The 21,222-nt window shown below is 34.6% G+C and overlaps 4 protein-coding genes across 4 annotated transcripts; 1 reads left to right on the top strand and 3 right to left on the bottom strand.

The window, feature by feature from the left end:
* LOC142539225 (uncharacterized) lies at positions 1-5,066 on the bottom strand. The gene is made up of 6 exons (XM_075644516.1): positions 4,707-5,066; positions 4,204-4,286; positions 3,133-3,369; positions 2,023-2,181; positions 968-1,057; positions 1-343 (listed from the first exon to the last, which is right to left on the bottom strand). Exons 1-6 carry the CDS (start codon positions 5,024-5,026, stop codon positions 147-149), a joined length of 1,086 nt encoding a protein of 361 aa, XP_075500631.1. The 5' UTR covers positions 5,027-5,066; the 3' UTR covers positions 1-146.
* Positions 5,067-11,689: 6,623 nt separating this feature from the next.
* On the bottom strand, positions 11,690-12,118 carry LOC142538277 (uncharacterized). Its single transcript, XM_075643634.1, has one exon. The coding sequence runs from the start codon at positions 12,116-12,118 to the stop codon at positions 11,690-11,692; it is 429 nt and encodes a 142-aa protein (XP_075499749.1).
* A 309-nt stretch (positions 12,119-12,427) lies between these two features.
* Positions 12,428-12,970, bottom strand: LOC142538276 (uncharacterized). The gene has a single exon (XM_075643633.1). The coding sequence runs from the start codon at positions 12,968-12,970 to the stop codon at positions 12,428-12,430; it is 543 nt and encodes a 180-aa protein (XP_075499748.1).
* A 2,162-nt stretch (positions 12,971-15,132) lies between these two features.
* Positions 15,133-19,121, top strand: LOC142538274 (uncharacterized). The gene is made up of 5 exons (XM_075643632.1): positions 15,133-15,146; positions 15,750-15,828; positions 17,220-17,684; positions 17,802-18,529; positions 18,875-19,121. The coding sequence occupies exons 1-5, from the start codon at positions 15,133-15,135 to the stop codon at positions 19,119-19,121; spliced, it is 1,533 nt and encodes a 510-aa protein (XP_075499747.1).
* Positions 19,122-21,222: the final 2,101 nt, after the last annotated feature.

Below are 21,222 nucleotides of genomic sequence, written 5' to 3'. Positions count from 1 at the left end.
TCTTTATTTCTCGCAGACTAAAATTACCCTTGATTTTCCAGGGTAGAGCCGTATTTAAAACTGTAATTCAAAACAATATATGATCAATCAAGAATCAATTCAAATGCCCAGAAATCAGTGAACAAACCCATCCTATATTTTTAAGATTAAAAATTTTCATCAGCTCCCCAGGCATCATCCCTCATATTTTGCCTTGAAAGAATCCGGTTTTTTCGAGCCACTTCCTGTTTCCTAAGTTCAGTTGACCCGAAATTCGAATGCAACTTTATTCCCATTCCCTGTGCGATCATTCTTTGTGCGGTTCTAGCAGACGTTTGAGGCCTTGGGCGTGGAGGCTCCAACTCTGCAACAAGATATAAACTCTAAGAATCAAAGATGGATGTTTCCCTACACCTGGAGTTCATTCTAATCATGGTTTAATGGGATGCAATAATCATCGTTGATCGTTTCTCTCTATAACAAGATTTCATCACAACAAATGTTTAATACAAGTATGGAGGCGTACTAAATAAGAAAAAACATTATGGGTTGTATCTCCGCACCAACATTTTCATCACAATCATCTTTAATCAGAATATTTTACCATGGAAGGCATGGTAAATACGAAACAAGATACATCGTATCCCTTACCCAGATTTCATCCTAACCTATAAAACAAAATGGGGTTTACCCAGATTTCATTCTGATCATCTTTTACCCGAAGATCATTCGATGTAACTGTAAACAATGAAAAACATACAAATCATTTATGTCTATAACAGGTGATCAAGAAAAACACACTTACCATAGTAAAATGCGTTGGATTCATTGGAACTAAGAATTATACGTGTTCGTTTAACTAATAAGGAAACTAAACCATTTCTGTCTTAACTAGTTGCTACAAAAATCAATGACTGTATGCATAAATATCGAACAAGGGATGTTCCATAGTTCATAACCATCTAGAAAAATAATTAACAACTGTTACCTTTTGGCTGGATTGAGCTCAGAAGTTCGCTGCTCTGATCAAGTACGTTTACAGTAAACGAGCATTGGATTGAATTGCTAGCCTCAAGAGCTACATCAAGAAACAGAAAGTATAACTCACCAGTATAAACTTCCCACTCAATTTTAAAATTAGGAATTTGCTAATTTAAAAAATATATATATTTGTACTCCTAGGGGCAACTATTTGCAAGTGTATATTTCCTTATATATCCTCGAAGCAATAGATGAAACAAAGGTTTATTTGAATTTCGAACACATCATGTACAAGGTCAGCATGGGAAAATGTATTTAGGAGCTGAGGGTATAGCATGGGGTTAAAACATATTTATTAATTTTATAGAAAAAATCTAAATTTGAAATTCTTCTCCACCAAAATCTCTTTTATATCCCCCTTGATCCAATCTCATGCTCTCTCCCTAATTCCTAGACCCGCTTCTAAAAAGAGAGATATCTATCGAACATTAATAAATAACTTGCATGTACTAAGTATGATGGCATCATATGGTTACTAGTTTTAGTTAGTAATACATAACTACTATACTAGGAGACAGACGAGCAAAGCAAGTAAAATGCATTGCTTTTTTTCATTCACAAGGTATTAGTAGGTTATAGCCAACAACCGGAAAAATGCATTTTATTTTTGAAATTTCAAAGGCAAGGTTTGATTGAAGGATTAGAAATTCAAATACTGATGACGCACTTTTGTTTTACATCAAGGAAGTGTTTTTGTGGATGGACGTAATAAATTCGACATTTCACATTATAATACATAATGTATAGAGAATGCAACAAAGAAGTAAATACTCGAGCAAATGACGGTATGCTTGTGGTTAATACATTTTAACAAAATGTAGGTGGGTATCAGATCAAGGAACACCAGAGTTCACCAAAATAAAACATACAAATCCCACTTCCAAAATTCCCCAACAATGTGTGTGCCCTCTAATAAATTAATTTTTTCCCCTGAATCCTAAACATTTAGTCAATTGAATACCACAAAACTCAAAGAGCCTTAAGATGCATGAATGTCATTACCAGCAGATGGTGTTCCGAACACTGCAAGAGCTGTGGTGTCGTTCACCCAACGAATCACAAAACGATCTTTGAATTTTTCAAAAGCCTTTTCTAAGTCTGTTGTCCTAGTGTTTGGAGAGAAGCCAGCAAGAACTAGAACATGACGTGTACCGTATATGACTGAAACAAAAAACCCCACATGGGGGGTTAGAAACAAGAGGGCACCATTATCAAGATATATTAACAAAAACATACCTAAAAAACTGAACAAGGAACAAATAAAAAAAATCGTAAATGTTAATGAGTTGGGTGGGGTTTCCGAGCCATTCCAAATTTCATAGCTCAACCAAAGCTTGATTAATCATAGTTCAAATTCATGTCCAAGCTTTACTTTCTCTTTCCCTCCTTTGTCATGTACAACCCTACTTTCCAAAAAAACAAAAAGTTCCCAAAAAAAATTAATTGGACAATAAATTTTGGATTCTCCATTAGTGTGCTGAGATAAATTTGTTTCATTCAGATTTCAGGTACTTAACAAAGAGATTCGTTCAGATTTCAGGTACTTAGCAAATAGCTACTAATAATATGGATGAACTCATTCAAGCATCAATTATCATTAAAAATGATAATTCAAGTATCATGAAAGCAAACTGAAAAATTCGGTACATATTTAATTGGTTTAATACACAAAACACCATTCGGTGATACATAACATAAAGTAAATTGATAAAGAACATGGGAAAAAATAATTAAGGAAACAACGCATAATACACCAATGGGACGTCAAATTTGATACCGAGCCACAAGCTCTAACAATTCACATCAACTAGCCTATATGACTAGCAATATTAATACATGAACTCCCAAATGAGTATCGTGGGATCCCGAACAGAGAAAAGAATGTTCCTAATTTCATGATTTGAGAATGTATCCATGCCACACCCCATTTTTTCAGATTTCCTATTAATCTTCCAAAAGAACTAACATTTCAATGGATGGAATCAATCGATTGTAATTCAAAAGCAATGCAAAAATTGGGAAAAAAAAATGCACTCATAAATGACAAACTAAAGGACCATTTAACATATTTTGTAGAGATAAACCCAAGAAACGACACTAAAACAGACGCACAGTTTTGTTCTTCAAAGTCTGTGACAGTGTTTGAGGAGTTAGTTTCTGGGTCATCAAAAACAGTTTCATCAGATTGGTTATCACTGTACAGTCCCTGTTTCTTGTATGAAAATGTTCCTCTTCCACGCCTCTTTGCAATTTGAACTTTTGAGTCTTCTAAAGAAAGTTCCGATACTCCGGGTAAATTTAGGGGGGTAAATAACTCCTCAGGAGCACGATCTGCAATAGCTTCCCAGTCTATAAGAAACAAAGCATTAGATGCAAATCCAAACTGCACAAACACCATTTAAAAAATAAAAAACACCTGAATCTATGCATTAACAACACTCTTGATGCTCATCAAGTCCAGATGAACTTTGCAGGCACAAACAGCCAACAAAAACCTTCTTATTTCTCAAGCAGAGCAGCACAGAAAAGATAATAATCATCAATTTAATATAAGGTCCAATTTGTATTAAGGTAATTGAAATCTTTCAAATCTATATGATTGTCTGGATGGATTTGTATTGGAAGGATTTCAAATCCATCTTTTCTACTAGATTAGTTAAATGTAATGACGATTGAGATTGGTGGGTGTATTTCAAATCATTCCCCAAATCAAATCCTTCCATCGAAATGCAAACTTTATAATTGGTCCGTATATTTGCAGTAAGTCAAATGTCTAGCAATCAGTCATGATATTCATTGGCCACTCATAGTCCTTTAAGTAGAAAATAGTTGAGATCTACCAATCTCACATACTCTTGGAATATAGAACAAGAAGAAGCAAGCACTGCAGTCAAGTGCAACAACATCCAATAACAATTAAAAACAAGAGGGCCATGTTGCTCGAGGAAATATGGTATATGTGACCATTCTGACTTCATTTATATCTTATGTGCAACAAAAGTTTCAGTCCATAAAGAAAGATAGGGCTAAGATTAAATAAGGATATAATCACCATCCAAATGTCTCGGCTGTGCAAATCAAAATTTGTTAGCACAACGGGTTTAACTATGAAATGACAAATGAATGCATGATAAACATATAAACAAATGACTTTCATAGCGTTACGCAAGAAAAACAAGCCACCTTCTGCAATTCCATCCGAAGCAATCGCCGCATTTGCAGAAACGCCAGCTTCCGAATTTGTATCAGCAGCTGCCTCTTTTATCCTGGATATCCAATACAAAAAAGTAATTGCATAAAAAAGATATAAGTCCAAGAAACCAAGATTTCTTACTTAATCAGTCATCTGCGACTGTGATCTATCTCACTATATGAAGATTCAAATAGCACACGAACAAAACAATTTGAGGTGCACTTATTTCGATTGGGTTCCTTCAAAATACTTGTACAACTACAAATGAAACAAATCGCACATCTTCTTCACTCACCCAAAATACACAAAATCAAAGAAATTAACAAATAAAAGCAAAACTATTCTTGAACCTCGTCTAAAAAATTCCTCCAAAAAAATTGCTAAATTGCAAGAACGAAACAAAACTTCACAGTGCAGCTTGTGCAACATCATCAGCGCATTTCAAGAATCCATTCAGTCCCTGTAATAACTACCTAACAAAAAAGGGACTAACCCTTTTCGTTGTTTGATTTGTAGAGCACGGGAGAGAACTTGATCGGCCCTGAGAGAGAGACCTTTGGCGGAATATAGCTTGTACAAGTCTTGAAACGCTGCGTATAGCTGATCGTCTTTGGAAGTAGATGAGCTGCCAACAATATTCTGGAATTCATGTTTTCCAATTTCTTTTTCAAGCCTGGCGACAATAGGTTCAAGAATCGAAATTGCTTGATCGATTTCTCCGGCATGCACAAGATCCTCCACCGCCTCAGTCCAGTTGAGAGTGGTAGCTCCGCTGCTGTTTCTAGTTTCCATTGTGACCTCTGACCAGAGCATACGCAAAGGGAAATGGGATTCGATTGATGATGATGGGATATCATGATTTATAATTTCCGCTTATTTATAAGCAATTGCAATTCCCCCCCCCATCCCCCCCCCCCCCCCCCCCCCCCCCCCCCCCTCTCCGTAACTACTCTTTTAATAAGTTGGTAAACTAACGATAGAGTGGATATGAATAATATATTTTTAATTTGTATGATTATTGTGTTTATTTTTATAAAATTTTAATTGTTTTTGCAAAATCTATTTCTATTATTATTGTTAAATAATATAATTGTAAAATTTTAATAATATCATACTTATCGTATGCTCATTATTTGGGCATGGAGGGATGTCGAGTGCAATCAGAGCCGGACATTTTATGAGGTCAAGGAGGCCACCGCCTCAGGACCCGGTCTTTGAGGGCTCCACTATATATATTTTGATTTGATGACCTACTAAAATAAATTTTTTGGCTCGGTATTAAATAAAAAAAAGTAATTTGAATATTTTTTGTTTATAGTTGATCAAATTCGATATTTTCTCCAAGTTTAGTTTGAACAATTTAAATAATATCAAGAGACTTTAGGGCATTTGTCGAGTTTGGAGAAGTTAACAAGTTAGTTTTTAACTAACTTGATTAAGTATTCTATAGAACTTCAACAATTTTATATAACTTCAACAATTTTTTAAGATGCTACAGTATTTGTCAAAACTGAATGATTTATTTTCAAATACTTATATTGCCTATAAGATTTTGTTAACTATCCTAGTAACAGTTGCATAAACAGAAAGAAACTTATCGAAACTGAAGTTAATAAACACTTATCTTCGATCAATAATGCCACAAAATAGACTAAATGAGCTAGTTATGTTGTTGATTGACAAAGAAATGATCCGAAAACTAGATTATACAAATTTGATATATATTTTTCTTCTAAAATAGCTAGACGTTATTATTTATGTAATTATTTCAAATATTTATTGATATGGTTTTTTATGTAATATATTTTTTCATGTGTATTTATATATTATTTATCGTATTTATTATTTGTTAAGTGAATTTTAGCATTATTTATAGCAATAAGAGAATCCATTTTTAAATTATCGTTTCAGGTCATATCGAACACATGTATGACTTTTTCATATTTTCGCTTCAGGTCTCATCAAATACATGTACGGCTCTGAGTGCAACTCACATCTAGTATCATCATAGACCAATCGACAAAATTAAGATGACTTAAAAATGAGACAAACGTGAAATGAATAAAAAAATATGTTCATCTCACCTTCATCAAGTACATCAAACGGTACTTATTATGTATATTTATCTTTCTACGATTTTAGTCATTTATATAATCAAATTTCAGTATTGATCTAATATATTTGTTATTTTCCAATTTAGGTCATTTTTCGACTTGATGTGTGTAGTGTCACATCAATACTTCCGATGAAAAATGACTAAAAACCAATAAATTGAAATATATATGACTAATATCGAAATTGGAACACATGTATGACAAAAATTAGTCATCAAAATTACAAATAAGCAAACATATAAATCAAAATTGCAGTTTCCAAAAAATATATATACTCTTCAAACAAATTCTATTTTTAAAACACAAGTTTTAATATTGATTATAATTTTTTTTTTAGTTTATATTATCCATTGGCATCATTTCTCGAATTATTGTTTGTTTTTAGTTTCTGAAAAAATATATTTATTTTTAGTTAATGAATAACATCTTCAAAATGGGTGAAGGAAAAATTCAAAATTTTATGTTAGAGATAATTCACTTGTAAGAGCATTTACATTGGACGAGGAGGACATGCAAAATAAATCGGAAAAATATGCAAAAATTGTAAAACTTTCTAGATTAAATATATTTGGAGTTTGGATGGGAATGCAAAGTGGAATTCATCAATTTTTTATAATGTGTAATTTTTAATTAATTTTAATTGTGTTTTAAATTTAGTTACGTGTAGTTGTATTTTTAAATTATTGTGTTTTTTAAAATACAAAGTTATTTAATGAATAAAAAATAATTATATATGACATTATCTCTGCAAATTAATCTCATAATTGCAGCTTACAAGAACATGTGTAGAATACTAGAATGTACTAACGATGACATCAACATTATCAACTTTATCTCTTTAGCTTTATCTAATCATCGAACAAACTCTAATAAATTCCATGCAAAACCGGAAATGAGCTTCATTGGGTGATATTTTATATCAAGTATTTTGCAAAAAAACAACAAATCATATTCTTTATTTCTGACTATAATTATTTTAATTTTGATTTTAATATATATCCTTAAGTCCAAACATAAGTGTCTGTTAAATCTTTGTCCGAGAAAATTATTTCTGAACTATCCGATTTTAAAAAAAAATATTGCTCTATCTGGGTCCAAATATCTTTTCATGGATAAAAATCGGTAAAAATAATTACAAATACGGTACTAATATAGGATATTTGAGTACAAACTGTTTTAGATTTAATACAAAAGATAAGATCTTGAGTAAAAAATTGAAACAACTATATTAATATCAACATTTGTTACTCTTGTTTGGATACTTGAATATCACATATTGATATCAAATCTGAAAGAGTTGATATACAAATATCATATATTACTATCATACTTTCAATGTTTTGTACCAATTTTCATCTTAGAAAAAACATAGGTCATCAATGTTGATATTTGTTATACATGTTGAGTACTCAAATATCATATATCACTACCATATTTTTAATGTTTTGCATCAATTTTCATCTAAGAAAAAACGTAGGCAGAGGTATTGCATAAATATTTCCGTGGATCAGGAAGTGCAAACACATAATTTTTCTGACATAGATTAACAACAAATAAAATTATATTGTTTGGAATTTACTGATTTAATTGAAAAAATTAGTCCGTTGAGTATTTATTGTTTCCCGGTCAGGCTTACTTATTTACGTTAGTTTACTAAAAAAAGATAATAATTTGTGGGATTTAACAACGAGTCAATAAAAAGTGTATGACTATTTTCATCTTTAATTAAAATGAAAGAAATCTATTTTTTATTTTAAATTTGGTGAAAATGAATTGATTTAGTAAAATATTAATTAGGTTAGATAATACATTATTTTTGTAAAAACCATATTTTTATTGGTCTTCAACTTATTCTCTGTTCCCTTCACTTGAATCCAGATGTTTCTCCGTTCCCTAAAAAGAAATGAAAAAATATTGAAGCAAAGATAATTTGAAAGAGCAAGTAAGTATAATTTTACAATGTATTATTATTATACCCAACTATAGATAATCTTATAGTGATCTCTTTGTTGCTTTTATGATGGAGATGGAAATGTTCTCTGTAATTTTACTGACCAGTATTGGGCTGGATTCAAGGGTTTGGGTTGAGTTTTTAGGGATGAGTTTCATCATTGTTAGAGGTTTTGGTAAGTTGCATCGTGTTGGATCGGGTTTTGCTTCGGATTTAGAATACGATGTTGGGTCAGGTTTCATTGTGGTGGGCCCAGTTTTCATCACGTTTGGTCGGGTTTAATCATTTTGGGTCGCATTGTTTATTGAAATAAATATTTTGAATTAAATTTTTCTGTTATACTCGAATGTATTATTTAACATATGTTATATATTTTTATAAGTTATGTCAACAATGTAGTGTCCATGATCTAATGGTAAGTAGGCCGCGACTCCTATGAATTCTAAAATTTGTTTGATGGAATATTTACGACGTGAGATATACAGAATTAAGAATCTAAATGGAACAGAATAATTGAGCTTAAGTTAGCTATCAAATGTGAAACATTTCAATATTCATCTTATGTATATTGATAATGATTTGAAAACATACTTATATTTTGGTTGTGCAAGAGACATGCATTTGCTTTATGTCGAAGTTGAATGCAATATTGTTGTTACTTTGGATGTTGTCGAGATTGATAGAATTCTTCATATTGTTGGAACTGATTTCATTGTGCCTCTTAAATGTGAATGATTTGAATGATGAGCTTGTGGATAATGAATGGTAATGAAAAAGATTTTTATGACTATTTTGATCGAACTTTTGTCTGTGGTGATCATTGTAGCAACAATGAGGTATTCGAATATGTAAAAAATGTTTATTCAACTCAAAATATAGAAAAAAATTATATGCTCAGTCGAGAAATGATGTAGAGCACATGACTATGGTGCATGTTGATGATAATGACCTCATTCAGCAAAATGATATCGAGTACATTATTGATGGGCATTCGGATGATACTGAGATTCATGTGCAGGCCAGTAATGATACATATTCATTAACTGATGGTTCTAACCTCTATATTGGTCAATAATTTTCAAGCAAGGCTGACGTGAAAAAGAGTTATTTAAAATTGCATTGAATTCATCTTTTATGTTTAAAAGTGTCAAATCTTCCCCAAACGTATATATTGTTTGTTTTGTAGGTAAAGGTTGTATGTGGAGAATTTGGACTTCAAACGTGATGACACAACATATTTTGAGATTCGTAAATACTGTAACACAAAAACTTATGACTTGACAGGAATGCGTAAAAGACATAGAAAATCAAGCTCGTTTGTCGTTTGTGACATGTTGAGATAGAACTTTTGGGGCAACAAATGACACCTCAACCAAAATCTATTATGAGAATGGTGCAAAATAAAGGGATTGATATAACCTATAACAAAGCCTTGACAAGTAAACAACTTGCCTATGATATCTTGAGAGGTCATCTGGAAAAAAAGTTTTGTTCTTCTATCTTCTTATTCAAGATGGTCGAGAAAATAAATCTAGGTAGCATAAAAGATTTAGAAGTATATGAGCATAGTAGATTTAAGTACATGTTCTTAATATATGTTTCTTGTGTGAGGACAGTATATTAAAATGAGATAAAATTAGAAATAATTTTTTAAAAAGATGCACGATATTTATTTACTTGCAAAGAATGAATAAAACCAGTAATATGAAAGCTACCAAACCCACTGAAGTTCGAATAATTCTTATGTCGTTTAGAAAATTTTTTATAACTTCTAAACTTAGTTTCGAGGTTTTTTCACAACCCATAAACTACTTCTTCGAAAGCTAATTGACTCCATGGATAGTTATTAAATTTATTCAAGTCATCATCTAATCTAATTTATTTTGGGTCTGGTGCATCTTGTTTTCTTTTACATTGAGGACCAAAATAAAAGTTGGTCAGTTTCAATTTTTCAACGTTCACTTATTCACATCCATCATTTCCGTATTTATCAATACTAACTTTCAAATCAGCCAAACATAGGTTCGACCTCCCTCTAAAAAGTTTAAGCCTAAATCCATCTTCCTCATATATGGTGGGATAAATTTTAGAGCAATTGAGGCCAATGAGCAAACAATACTCCAACAATGAAATACGAACATGCCTCTAACAGTACACCATATAAAAATCATCACTCCCACTATCATTAGTATGTTTACTAATCAAAAACCACAAAATCTTTTTCGAATTCATTTATTTTTGGAAAATCTAATTAAATTGCCGAATTGAGTTTGTTGGAACAACTACTCAAACTCATTTTCATTGGAAAAATGAACGTATTTTATCAGACATCTCAGTATAGCGAGATCGCAATGTCATCTTGTACTCTTAAAATTGATTCTTTCAGGTTTGGTGGGAAAATAAATATGTACAAAACAACATAAAAGAAATTTTTATTTGGCATGAGAAAAGGGAAATTTTTGAAATTTTTTGTGTCGAATTTTTCAATCTGGGTCGTGTGTTCATTCTGAGTCGAGCTCAACCTAAACACATAAAATCGACCCAAAATACAGGCCATCCTATTACTAAAACTAACATTAAAAGCTGGGTCGTGTGTTTGTCCGGGTCGAGCACAACTTTTACTAAAACTTATATTAGAAACGTAAGTGTGATGTCAAAAATCGTTTCCTACAACTTGTTGGCAATCTATAGGTCGAGTGTTTATGAATCTAAAATGCGATCCTGACTCATCAACTCTCGAGCCAAATTCTTGACAACTCAACCCCACACACAACCCTACAAATTTGACAACACTTTTTACTAAAACAAAACTTAAAAACGTAAGCGCGACTTGGGTTTTTCTGGGTCGAGTTTTGATATATGAGTCGCGTTTTGATGAAGTGACTCGGATTCATTAAGACCCGACCCAAACTGCTAAGGCTCAAGTAATATGAGAGTCAAGTTTTAGAATACGATCTAATTTTTTAAATAAAACTATTGTAATAATAACAACAAATTGAAATGTTTAGATTATCCGAATACATGATGGATCACCGTCTTCTCTTCCAACCGACTCTTTAAAAATTTGTGCTTCATTATTCTGGAAACAATGAGTTTGTTGTGGACTCCAACCCTATTCTCCATTTTTTCATTCTCTATTCTCCAAAATGTAGTATTGAATTCTCTATTTCAAAAATCTTCTCCAGCCCATATTCTCTAAATTTTGTAAATTCATTATTTTTATATTTTTTATTCCAAATTATTTAACATAAAATTATTAATTATGTAATATAATGTTAAACAAACTAAATTAAATGTGACTCATTTTTTTAAAAAATAATTCATTTATTTTGACATCAAATTTCAAGCCGCATACAACATTAAAACACATATATAGATCGATATAATTATAAATTACACATGATATAAAGACTAATATTCCGAATTAGAGTATTCCTCCCACAAATGGTCAATAAGAGCATCTCGGAGTGCATAGTGAACCGATTTGTCTTTGATTTGACGATGACGTGCAAGAAACTCTTGGAATCGGATGTGTTCATCACGCACCATTTCAACTTCTGGGATTGGTGCTTCGCGATAATATGTGATTGGCATATACTCATCCCGCTCATCTTCAATAATCATATTATGCAGTATAATGCACGTTGTCATTATATCTTGCAACACATGTTTGCTCCAGAATCGTGCAGGGCCAGTGATTATCGCCCATTTTGATTGCAATAGACCAAATGCTCGTTCCACATCTTTTCTACAACTCTCTGGTCGTGCTGCAAAGTATTTCTTCTTTGGACCTTGTGGATTGTGAATTTTTTGAACTAAAGTGGCCCACTTTGGATACATATCATCAGCTAGATAGTATCATATGTTATATTCTTTTCCTTGTATGATATAATTAGCCGGACGAGCTACTCCATTGGCCAGATTAGTAAAGAGATGTGATTTTGACAACACATTAATGTCGTTATTCGAACCTTGCAAACCAAAGTATGCATGCCATATCCACTTGTCGTAATCAACTACAGCCTCCAAAATGATTGTTGGTCTTCCACTCCGATCGGTATATTGTCCTGCCCAAGCCGTTGGACAGTTTTTCCACCTCCAATGCGTAAAATCGAGGCTTCCAAGCATTCCCGGAAATCCACGTTGTTTTTAAATATGGAGAAGTCTTTCAATGTCCTCGGCGTTAGGAGAGCGAAGATACAAGTCACCAAACACCTCTATCATAGCTTGAATAAATCTTTTTACACTTTCAATCGCAGTGGACTCCCCGATTTTAATATACTCATCTGTCGCATCTGCCCCCACACCGTATGCCAATATCCGCATTGCAGCAGTTATATTTTGGTATGGTGTCAACCCAGGCCGACCTAACGCATCCGCTTTCTGTACGAAGTAATTGTCATGCTCTTGAATGGATATCATAATGCGTAGGAATAGACGACGTGACATTTGAAAACGTCTCTTGAACATTGCCTCTCCATACATTGGAGAATCAGAAAAATAATCATTGTATAAGCGTTGCTCAGCGGCCGCTCTATCTCGATTAATCACCGTATGGCCATGAATTGATCCTCCATGGTGCATGTTATCTAGTTGTTGGAAGTAAGTGGAGATGAGAGTATCATTGCTTGTAAGTTGGAAAGACATCATTTGTTGTTGTTGGTCAATGAGTTGAAGCTCATTGTTTATCATGGTATCGGACTCCTCGTCTCCATCAGATGAGGACGATGATGCAAGGAAAGAAAAATTTCAAGGACCTCCCTCAAGAAAATTCATATTGAGTTGAATTACGAAATGGTGTGATAACAGTTCTATCACCATTCACTAGTCTTAAATACTATCAATGTCGCATCCCATTATCCCATAAATAAAGGTACATCCCACTATCGAATTGTCATATCCCACTCCCACTATCCCAGTATCCAATAAATACACATCCCATTATCCTATAAATAAAAGCACTGAATTGTCACATCCAAATATCCCACTATCGAATTGTCAAATCCCACTCCCACTATCCCATAAATAAAGGTACATCTCACCATCCCATAAGTAAAGGCACTGAATTTTCATGTCATCAATTCAGTAAAAGATAAGCTTTATCCCACCATCCCACTATTGAGTTGTCACATCCCACCATCCCACTATTGAATTGTCACATCCCACCATCCCACTATCCCAGTACTACATACTATCCCATTAGCATTGTCATTTTATAGTAAACGATAAAGCCTTTGAATGACATCCACACTACCCACTATCCCACTACCATTATCATCTTATAGTAGACCATTACCACTAACATATATCCTTCTATAAAATACTCTTCCATCCCTAATTCATTCACTCCAAGCATAATGAATTCATCTCGACGTGGTCTTGGTTTCTCAGTTGAGGAGGACAAACTTCTTGTGACAATTTCTCTCGACATCTCCCAGAATCCTATTATTGGCATAAACCAGTCAAATGATAGCTTGTGGTCTCGAGTGGCAGCCAGTTACAACGAGTAACTCACTAGTCCGTCAACAGAGCATCGTACTATGAAGGCCCTTCAATGTCGATGGTCCAACATATGTAGGGCTGTCCAAAGTTTTAGTGGATGTATTCGTCAAGTGGAACTTAGGCACCCAAGTGGTGCTTCAGAGAAAGACATTGTGAGTACAAATGTTCAAATATTCTTTAAATATTTTAATTTTTAGTGTGTAAATAACATACAACTGACACATGCTTAAAGCTTGATGAAGCAAAAGACTTATTTAAACAATCTTGGTCAACTTGGAGATTGGATCATGTTTGGTCTTCACTAAAAGACCAGGAGAATTTTAGGTCATCCAACGCTACCTTACCTAGTTTCATATCAAACCGTAGGAACTCCTCCCAGTCTGACTACTCACCCAACACAGAATCCCCAACACCAGATTTTCCGGGACTATCTGGGTTTGATCTAAACCTAGATGAAGATAGCCCATCAGGGAGCACTCAGCGACCAATCGGCATAAAAAAAGCAAAAGCCAAAAGAAAAGCCACTGAAGATTACTCGAAGGATATTTCCACCATGGCCAAATGCAGTGAGAAAATGATGACTGCAATGGAGAATGCCGAGGCACATCGACAATAACTCATTGATGTTCAGAAAGAATGGGCTCTATTGGCTTGGAAAGAAGAAAATAAAATATTACGGATGAAACCTATGTCTGTTGATGAATCATTCCGTACATACTTGCTCAAAGAACAACAAAACATTTGGCATAAAAGAGCAGCAAAAGGGGACGGAGCTGACGGATCTTCTAATCTGTTTGGCCAGTTCTTCGGCAGAACTTCTCCATCCTGGTCCGATCTAGGAGAGTACTAGTGTTTAGTCATCATTGCAGTGGAATAAAAATATGTCAATGTGTATTTTTTTATGATCGTCTATTTTATATGTTTTAATGTGAACTGTTTTTTATGTTTTAATGTGAATGCATGTCTAATTTATCTCAAGTTAACTAATTTGATTTGTGTTCAAACAAAATATGCAATGTATTTTTTCACAATCTTATTTAATTATTATTTTCATTTGTTTTTTTCATCAAAATAATTCAATTACAATAAATAAATAATAAAAAATGAGAAAACTTAAAATAAATTAAATAATACCAAAAAATCATTAAAAGTTAATAAAAGTATTGAAATAAGCATTTAAATATATGAAATGAATAAAAGAGAATTTTTTTTAAAAGGGTGTATTTGCAATTTTGGAGAATGACATTTTCGTAAATAATGTCATTCTCCAAAATATATGGAGATGCAGCTAGGATTCGGTATTTTTGGAGAATTAATGTACATGACTTCAAAATAGAGATGGTATATCGAGAATGGTTGGAGCATGGTTAGTTCTCTATTTTCACCAAAATGGATAATGGTTGGAGTTGCTTAAGGGCATCTCCGACCCTATTCTCCATTTTTTCATTCTCTATTCTCCAAAATGTAGTATAGAATTCTCTATTTCAAAAATCTTCTCCAACTCATATTCTCTAAATTTTGTAAATTCTTTATTTTTATTTTTTTTATTCCAAACTATTTAACATAAAATTATTAATTATGTAATATGATATTAAACAAATTAAATTAAATGTGACTCATTTATTTTAAAAAAATAATTCATTTATTTTGACATCAAATTTCAAGCCCATACAACATTAAAACACATACATAGATCGATATAATTATAAACTACACATGATATAAAGACTAATATTACGAATTAGAGTATTTCTCCCACAAATGGTCAATAAGAGCATCTCGGAGTGCATAGTGAGCCGATTTGTCTTTGATTTGACGATGACGTGTGATACGTGTGGTTTTTACGTGTTTTATTGCATTAGTTTGTGTGTGTTTGCATTGTGCATGCGTACATTCGTTTACATTTTGTTCATTTTAGAGTAAGCATGTGCATTTGATCATTTCTCACTTGTGCATGACGAATTTGCAGGAAAAATGGACGGAAAACTAAAATCGGAACCAAGTGCCAAGCCAAGAAGATAATGTGCAGAAGAGGCGACGCTCGGGCGGTAATTTTCTACCGCCCGGGCGCGAGAAAAATCACGCAAAGAGCTGAAATCCAGAGAGGTCGGCGCTCGAGCGGTAGTTTTCTACCGCTCGGGCGCGAGAAGTGATCCAAGAAGAGGCAAGTTACAGAAGCTATGGCGCTCGGGCGGTAACTTTCTACCGCCCGAACGCGAGATGCCGCATGTCCCAAGCAGATTACAGAAGACGTGGCGCTCGAGCGGTAATATTCTACCGCCCGAGCGCCGTTTATTTTTGGAAAAAATTCATAGCCGATTCCTTATCTTATGTGCTGAATGGGGATGATATGGAAAGGAGGTTGGACGTTTTGGAGCATATTCAGACGAGATTTCAGAGCCGCCACAAGCTTTGGAGAGACTTTTGCGCTTGGATTGAAGATTCGAGGATTTCCGGGCACCATTCTTCGCGTTTTTCGTCAATTCTAGTATTTCTAATTTAGTTTTCATCTTTTAAACATTGTTGTGTTTATTTTCAATATGAATTCGAGTAGCTAAACTTTTATTATTTGTTGGTATTTAAGGGGATCCTACCCCAAACTTTGATCTAATTAATTTATATCTCGATTGTTGCATTATTCTTGATTATACCACTATGTTATTGTGTTGTTAAAGCGTAGCTAACTTTAATAACGATTTTATATTGCGAGTGAGTTCGAGAGAATAACTTGTGATAGGAACGAGTAGTATAATCCGTTGATCTACAATTTACATAGACATATGAAATTGGATACGCGCCGACGATAGTCATAGTCCTAAGGGTCGAAAACTAGGGGATTCACGAATCGACATGCAATTCACTCTTGATAAATAATTAAAGACATTTAATTACTTCATTGAGTAGAATTAGTTTGGCATAGCTCGAGAGAGTGTGTTCAGTTGAATAGGAAATCCTGTCGGAAGCATATAATCAATATCGAACGAATTAATTAATTAACGAGGGGTAGGTGAACCGATATTCCCAACAAATTCATTTCTTATTGAATTTTACTCAACCATTTTAGACACTATAGTTCATTACTTGATTCTTGACTATTTTTATTTCCATGTTTATTTGATTATAGTAGTAATAAAACCACCAATCAATTTTCGTTGCTAAAGATCTAATACTTGAGAATAATAATTGTTAAATACAGTCTTCAGTGGAACGATACTCGTACTCACGTACACTATACTATAACTTAACATCGTGCACTTGCGATTAATTTTGAGCATATAAAACAAAATTTTTTTATTAAGGATTTCACAGTGCAAGTTTTGCTCGATCAATTTTTTGGCGCCGTTTCCGGGGACTGTTAATCTACAATTTTATTTTCAATTATTTACTTTAGCATTCTCTATTTTCACTTTGGTTGACACCTTCAATTTCTTTTTCGCAGATATCTCTCTTGTGCATGCCAAGGTCTCTAGAATCTGAACTAGAGACATTCGATCCCGAGATTGAAAGAACCTTACGTAGAAGACGACAACAGCAAAGACTAAGAGACATAATGAACATGAACGAACGTGAGGAGGAGCATCACGAAGATCCACGGATCGAAGAGCCAAGACGCATACCCATGCTTGAGTATGCGCAACCATCGCTTGATGGAACACGTCCAAGCATAGTGCGACCAACTGTTAGGGCAAACCAATTTGAGATCAAGCCAGCAATAATTCAAATGATCCAGAACACTGTCCAGTTCGGGGGAAACGCGCTAGATGATCCGAACACTCACATCGCCGACTTTTTAGAAATTTGCGATACTTTTAAATTTAATGGAGTTTCAGATGATGCTGTTAGACTACGTTTGTTTCCGTTCTCTTTGCGTGATAAAGCTAAGTCTTGGTTGAATTGTTTGCATGTAGGTTCAATCACAACTTGGGAGGATATGGCCAAGGCATTCCTCTTGAAATACTTTCCTCCATCAAAAACCATGAAGCTGCGAGCTGACATAACCACCTTTTCTCAATTTGAGCAGGAGTCACTCTACGAGGCTTGGGAGCGCTACAAAGACTTATTGCGAAGATGCCCACATCATGAGTTGCCTCTTGGGTTAGTGGTCCAAACTTTTTACTATGGTTTAATTTCATCTAACCGAACCATGATAGATGCTGCGGCCTGCGGAAATCTGTTGAGGAAAACGGCTGAAGAGGGGTATGAGTTACTAGAGGAGATGGCTGCTAGCAGCTATCACCCTCAATCTGAAAGGAACACTCAGCGAAGGAATGCAGGAGTACACCAGGTAACTGACTTTTCAGCTGTCACCGCACAATTAGAAGCACTCAACAGGAAAATAGACAGCATGAACGTAAACGGGACAGCGATGCGCCTGCAAGAGATATTTTGTGAAAAATGCGGAGGAGAGCACTATGTTAAGGACTGTCAAGATAGTGGTCCTTTCTATGTAAATGAGGAGGTACCAGTGAACCAAGTGGGAGTCCACAACCGTCCGAGGAATGATCCGTACTCAAACACATACAATCATGGATGGAGGCAACATCCCAACTTCTCGTGGGGCGGTCAAAACAGTCAGAATCGACCACAAGGAGGACAATCATATGGGAAACAACCGATGTATAGATCTGATCCTCCTAGAGAAGAGAAGTCCAACCTGGAGCAAATGATGTCTAAGTTTATTTCATCCACTGAAACTAGACTTCAAAACCAAGACGCATCAATAAAAGGACTCGAGAATCAAATTGGACAGTTGGCCAAGATGATAGCAAGTAGAGAGCCGGGCACCTTGCCAAGTAACACAGAGACAAATCCAAAAGAGCAAGTGAAGGCCATTGAGTTGAAGAGTGGGAAAGTTTTAGAGTCAAGAGAAAAAGAGAAGACTCAAAAATTGGATGAGCATTCTGAAACATCAAAAGGTAAGTCCTCTAACTCTACACCAGCAACCACTGCACAACCTAAAATTTTTATTCCTCCACCTTTTCCTGCAGCACTGAAAAAAGCAAAACTAGATGCACAATTCGGTAAGTTTCTTGAGGTATTCAAAAAATTGCATATCAATATTCCTTTTGCCGATGCTTTGATGCAAATGCCCAGTTATGCTAAATTTTTGAAAGACATATTGGCAAATAAGAGGAAGTTGGAGGATCACATGACGGTGAATCTTACTGAAAATTGCTCTGCTTTGGTACAAAATAAGATCTCATCGAAACTTAAGGATCCAGGGAGTTTTTCTGTTCCTTGCATGATTGGAGATGTTTTTTTTCATAAAGCGTTATGTGATCATGGTGCAAGTTTTAACATGATGCCTCTTTTTGTGTTTAGGAAACTTGGATTGGGATAACCTAAGGCAACGCAGATGTCTTTACAACTAGCTGACATATCTGTCAAGTACCCCCGCGGATTTCCCGAGCGCCGTTTATTTTTGGAAAAAATTCATAGCCGATTCCTTATCTTATGTGCTGAATGGGGATGATATGGAAAGGAGGTTGGACGTTTTGGAGCATATTCAGACGAGATTTCAGAGCCGCCACAAGCTTTGGAGAGACTTTTGCGCTTGGATTGAAGATTCGAGGATTTCCGGGCACCATTCTTCGCGTTTTTCGTCAATTCTAGTATTTCTAATTTAGTTTTCATCTTTTAAACATTGTTGTGTTTATTTTCAATATGAATTCGAGTAGCTAAACTTTTATTATTTGTTGGTATTTAAGGGGATCCTACCCCAAACTTTGATCTAATTAATTTATATCTCGATTGTTGCATTATTCTTGATTATACCACTATGTTATTGTGTTGTTAAAGCGTAGCTAACTTTAATAACGATTTTATATTGCGAGTGAGTTCGAGAGAATAACTTGTGATAGGAACGAGTAGTATAATCCGTGGATCTACAATTTACATAGACATATGAAATTGGATACGCGCCGATAGTCATAGTCCTAAGGGTCGAAAACTAGGGGATTTCACGAATCGACAGGCAATTCACTCTTGATAAATAATTAAAGACATTTAATTACTTCATTGAGTAGAATTAGTTTGGCATAGCTCGAGAGAGTGTGTTCAGTTGAATAGGAAATCCTATCGAAAGCATATAATCAATATCGAACGAATTAATTAATTAACGAGGGGTAGGTGAACCGATATTCCCAACAAATTCATTTCTTATTGAATTTTACTCAACCATTTTAGACACTATAGTTCATTACTTGATTCTTGACTATTTTTATTTGCATGTTTATTTGATTATAATAGTAATAAAACCACCAATCAATTTTCGTTGCTAAAGATCTAATACTTGAGAATAATAATTGTTCAATACAGTCTTCCGTGGAACGATACTCGTACTCACGTACACTATACTATAACTTAACATCGTGCACTTGCGATTAATTTTGAGCATATAAAACAAAATTTTTTATTAAGGATTTCACAGTGCAAGTTTTGCTCGATCAACGTGCAAGAATCCCTTGGAATCGGACGTGTTCATCACGTACCATTTCAACTTTTGGGATGGGTGCTTCGCGTTAATATGTGATTGGCATCTGTTCATCCCGCTTATCTTCAATAATCATATTATGAAGTATAATGCACGTTGTCGTTATATCTTGCAACACATGTTTGCTCCAGAATTGTGCAGGGCCAATGATTATCACCCATTTTGATTGCAATAGACCAAATGCTCGTTCCACATCTTTTCTACAACTCTCTTGTCGTGCTGCAAAGTATTTCTTCTTTGGACCTTGTGGATTGTGAATTGTTTGAACTAATGTGGCCCACTTTGGATACATATCATCAGCTAGATAGTATCCTATGTTATATTCTTTTCCTTGTATGATATAATTAGCAGGACGAGCTACTCCATTGGCCAGATTAGTAAAGAGATGTGATTTTGACAACACATTAATGTCGTTATTCGAACCTTGCAAACCAAAGTATGCATGCCATATCCACTTGTCGTAATCAACTACAGCCTCCAAAATGATTGTTGGTCTTCCACTCCGATCGGTATATTGTCCTGCCCAAGCCGTTGGACAGTTTTTCCACCTCCAATGCATAAAATCGAGGCTTCCAAGCATTCCCGGAAATCCACGTTGTTTTTAAATATGGAGAAGTCTTTCAATGTCCTCGGCGTTAGGAGAGCGAAGATACAAGTCACCAAACACCTCTATCATAGCTTGAATAAATCTCTTTACACTTTCAATCGCAGTGGACTCCCCGATTTTAATATACTCATCTGTCGCATCTGCCCCCACACCGTATGCCAATATCCGCATTGCAGCAGTTATATTTTGGTATGGTGTCAACCCAGGCCGACCTAACGCATCCGCTTTCTGTACGAAGTAATTGTCATGCTCTTGAATGGATATCATAATGCGTAGGAATAGACGACGTGACATTCGAAAACGTCTCTTGAACATTGCCTCTCCATACATTGGAGAATCAGA

Source organism: Primulina tabacum, chromosome 3, assembly GCF_025594145.1.
Source record: "Primulina tabacum isolate GXHZ01 chromosome 3, ASM2559414v2, whole genome shotgun sequence".
NCBI classification, from domain to species: Eukaryota; Viridiplantae; Streptophyta; class Magnoliopsida; order Lamiales; family Gesneriaceae; genus Primulina; species Primulina tabacum.
Note: the sequence above shows the minus strand (reverse complement) of the source record. Positions and strands in the feature narration are given on the sequence as shown.

What these genes read in the sequence shown, in the direction of transcription:
- LOC142539225 (XM_075644516.1), bottom strand. Translation starts at nt 5,026, where the DNA reads ATGCTCTGGTCAGAGGTCACAATGGAAACTAGAAACAGCAGCGGAGCT. An exon ending in TTCGGATGGAATTGCAGAAG is followed by an intron (nt 3,370 to 4,203) that starts GTGGCTTGTTTT and finishes TGTTTCTTATAG; the next exon opens with ACTGGGAAGCTATTGCAGAT. An exon ending in GAGCTCAATCCAGCCAAAAG is followed by an intron (nt 344 to 967) that starts GTAACAGTTGTT and finishes ATCTTGTTGCAG; the next exon opens with AGTTGGAGCCTCCACGCCCA.
- LOC142538277 (XM_075643634.1), bottom strand. Translation starts at nt 12,118, where the DNA reads ATGTATCCAAAGTGGGCCACTTTAGTTCAAAAAATTCACAATCCACAA.
- LOC142538276 (XM_075643633.1), bottom strand. Translation starts at nt 12,970, where the DNA reads ATGATAAACAATGAGCTTCAACTCATTGACCAACAACAACAAATGATG.
- LOC142538274 (XM_075643632.1), top strand. An exon ending in CTTGGTTGAATTGTTTGCAT is followed by an intron (nt 17,685 to 17,801) that starts GTAGGTTCAATC and finishes CAATTTGAGCAG; the next exon opens with GAGTCACTCTACGAGGCTTG. An exon ending in CTCGAGAATCAAATTGGACA is followed by an intron (nt 18,530 to 18,874) that starts GTTGGCCAAGAT and finishes GCAAATGCCCAG; the next exon opens with TTATGCTAAATTTTTGAAAG.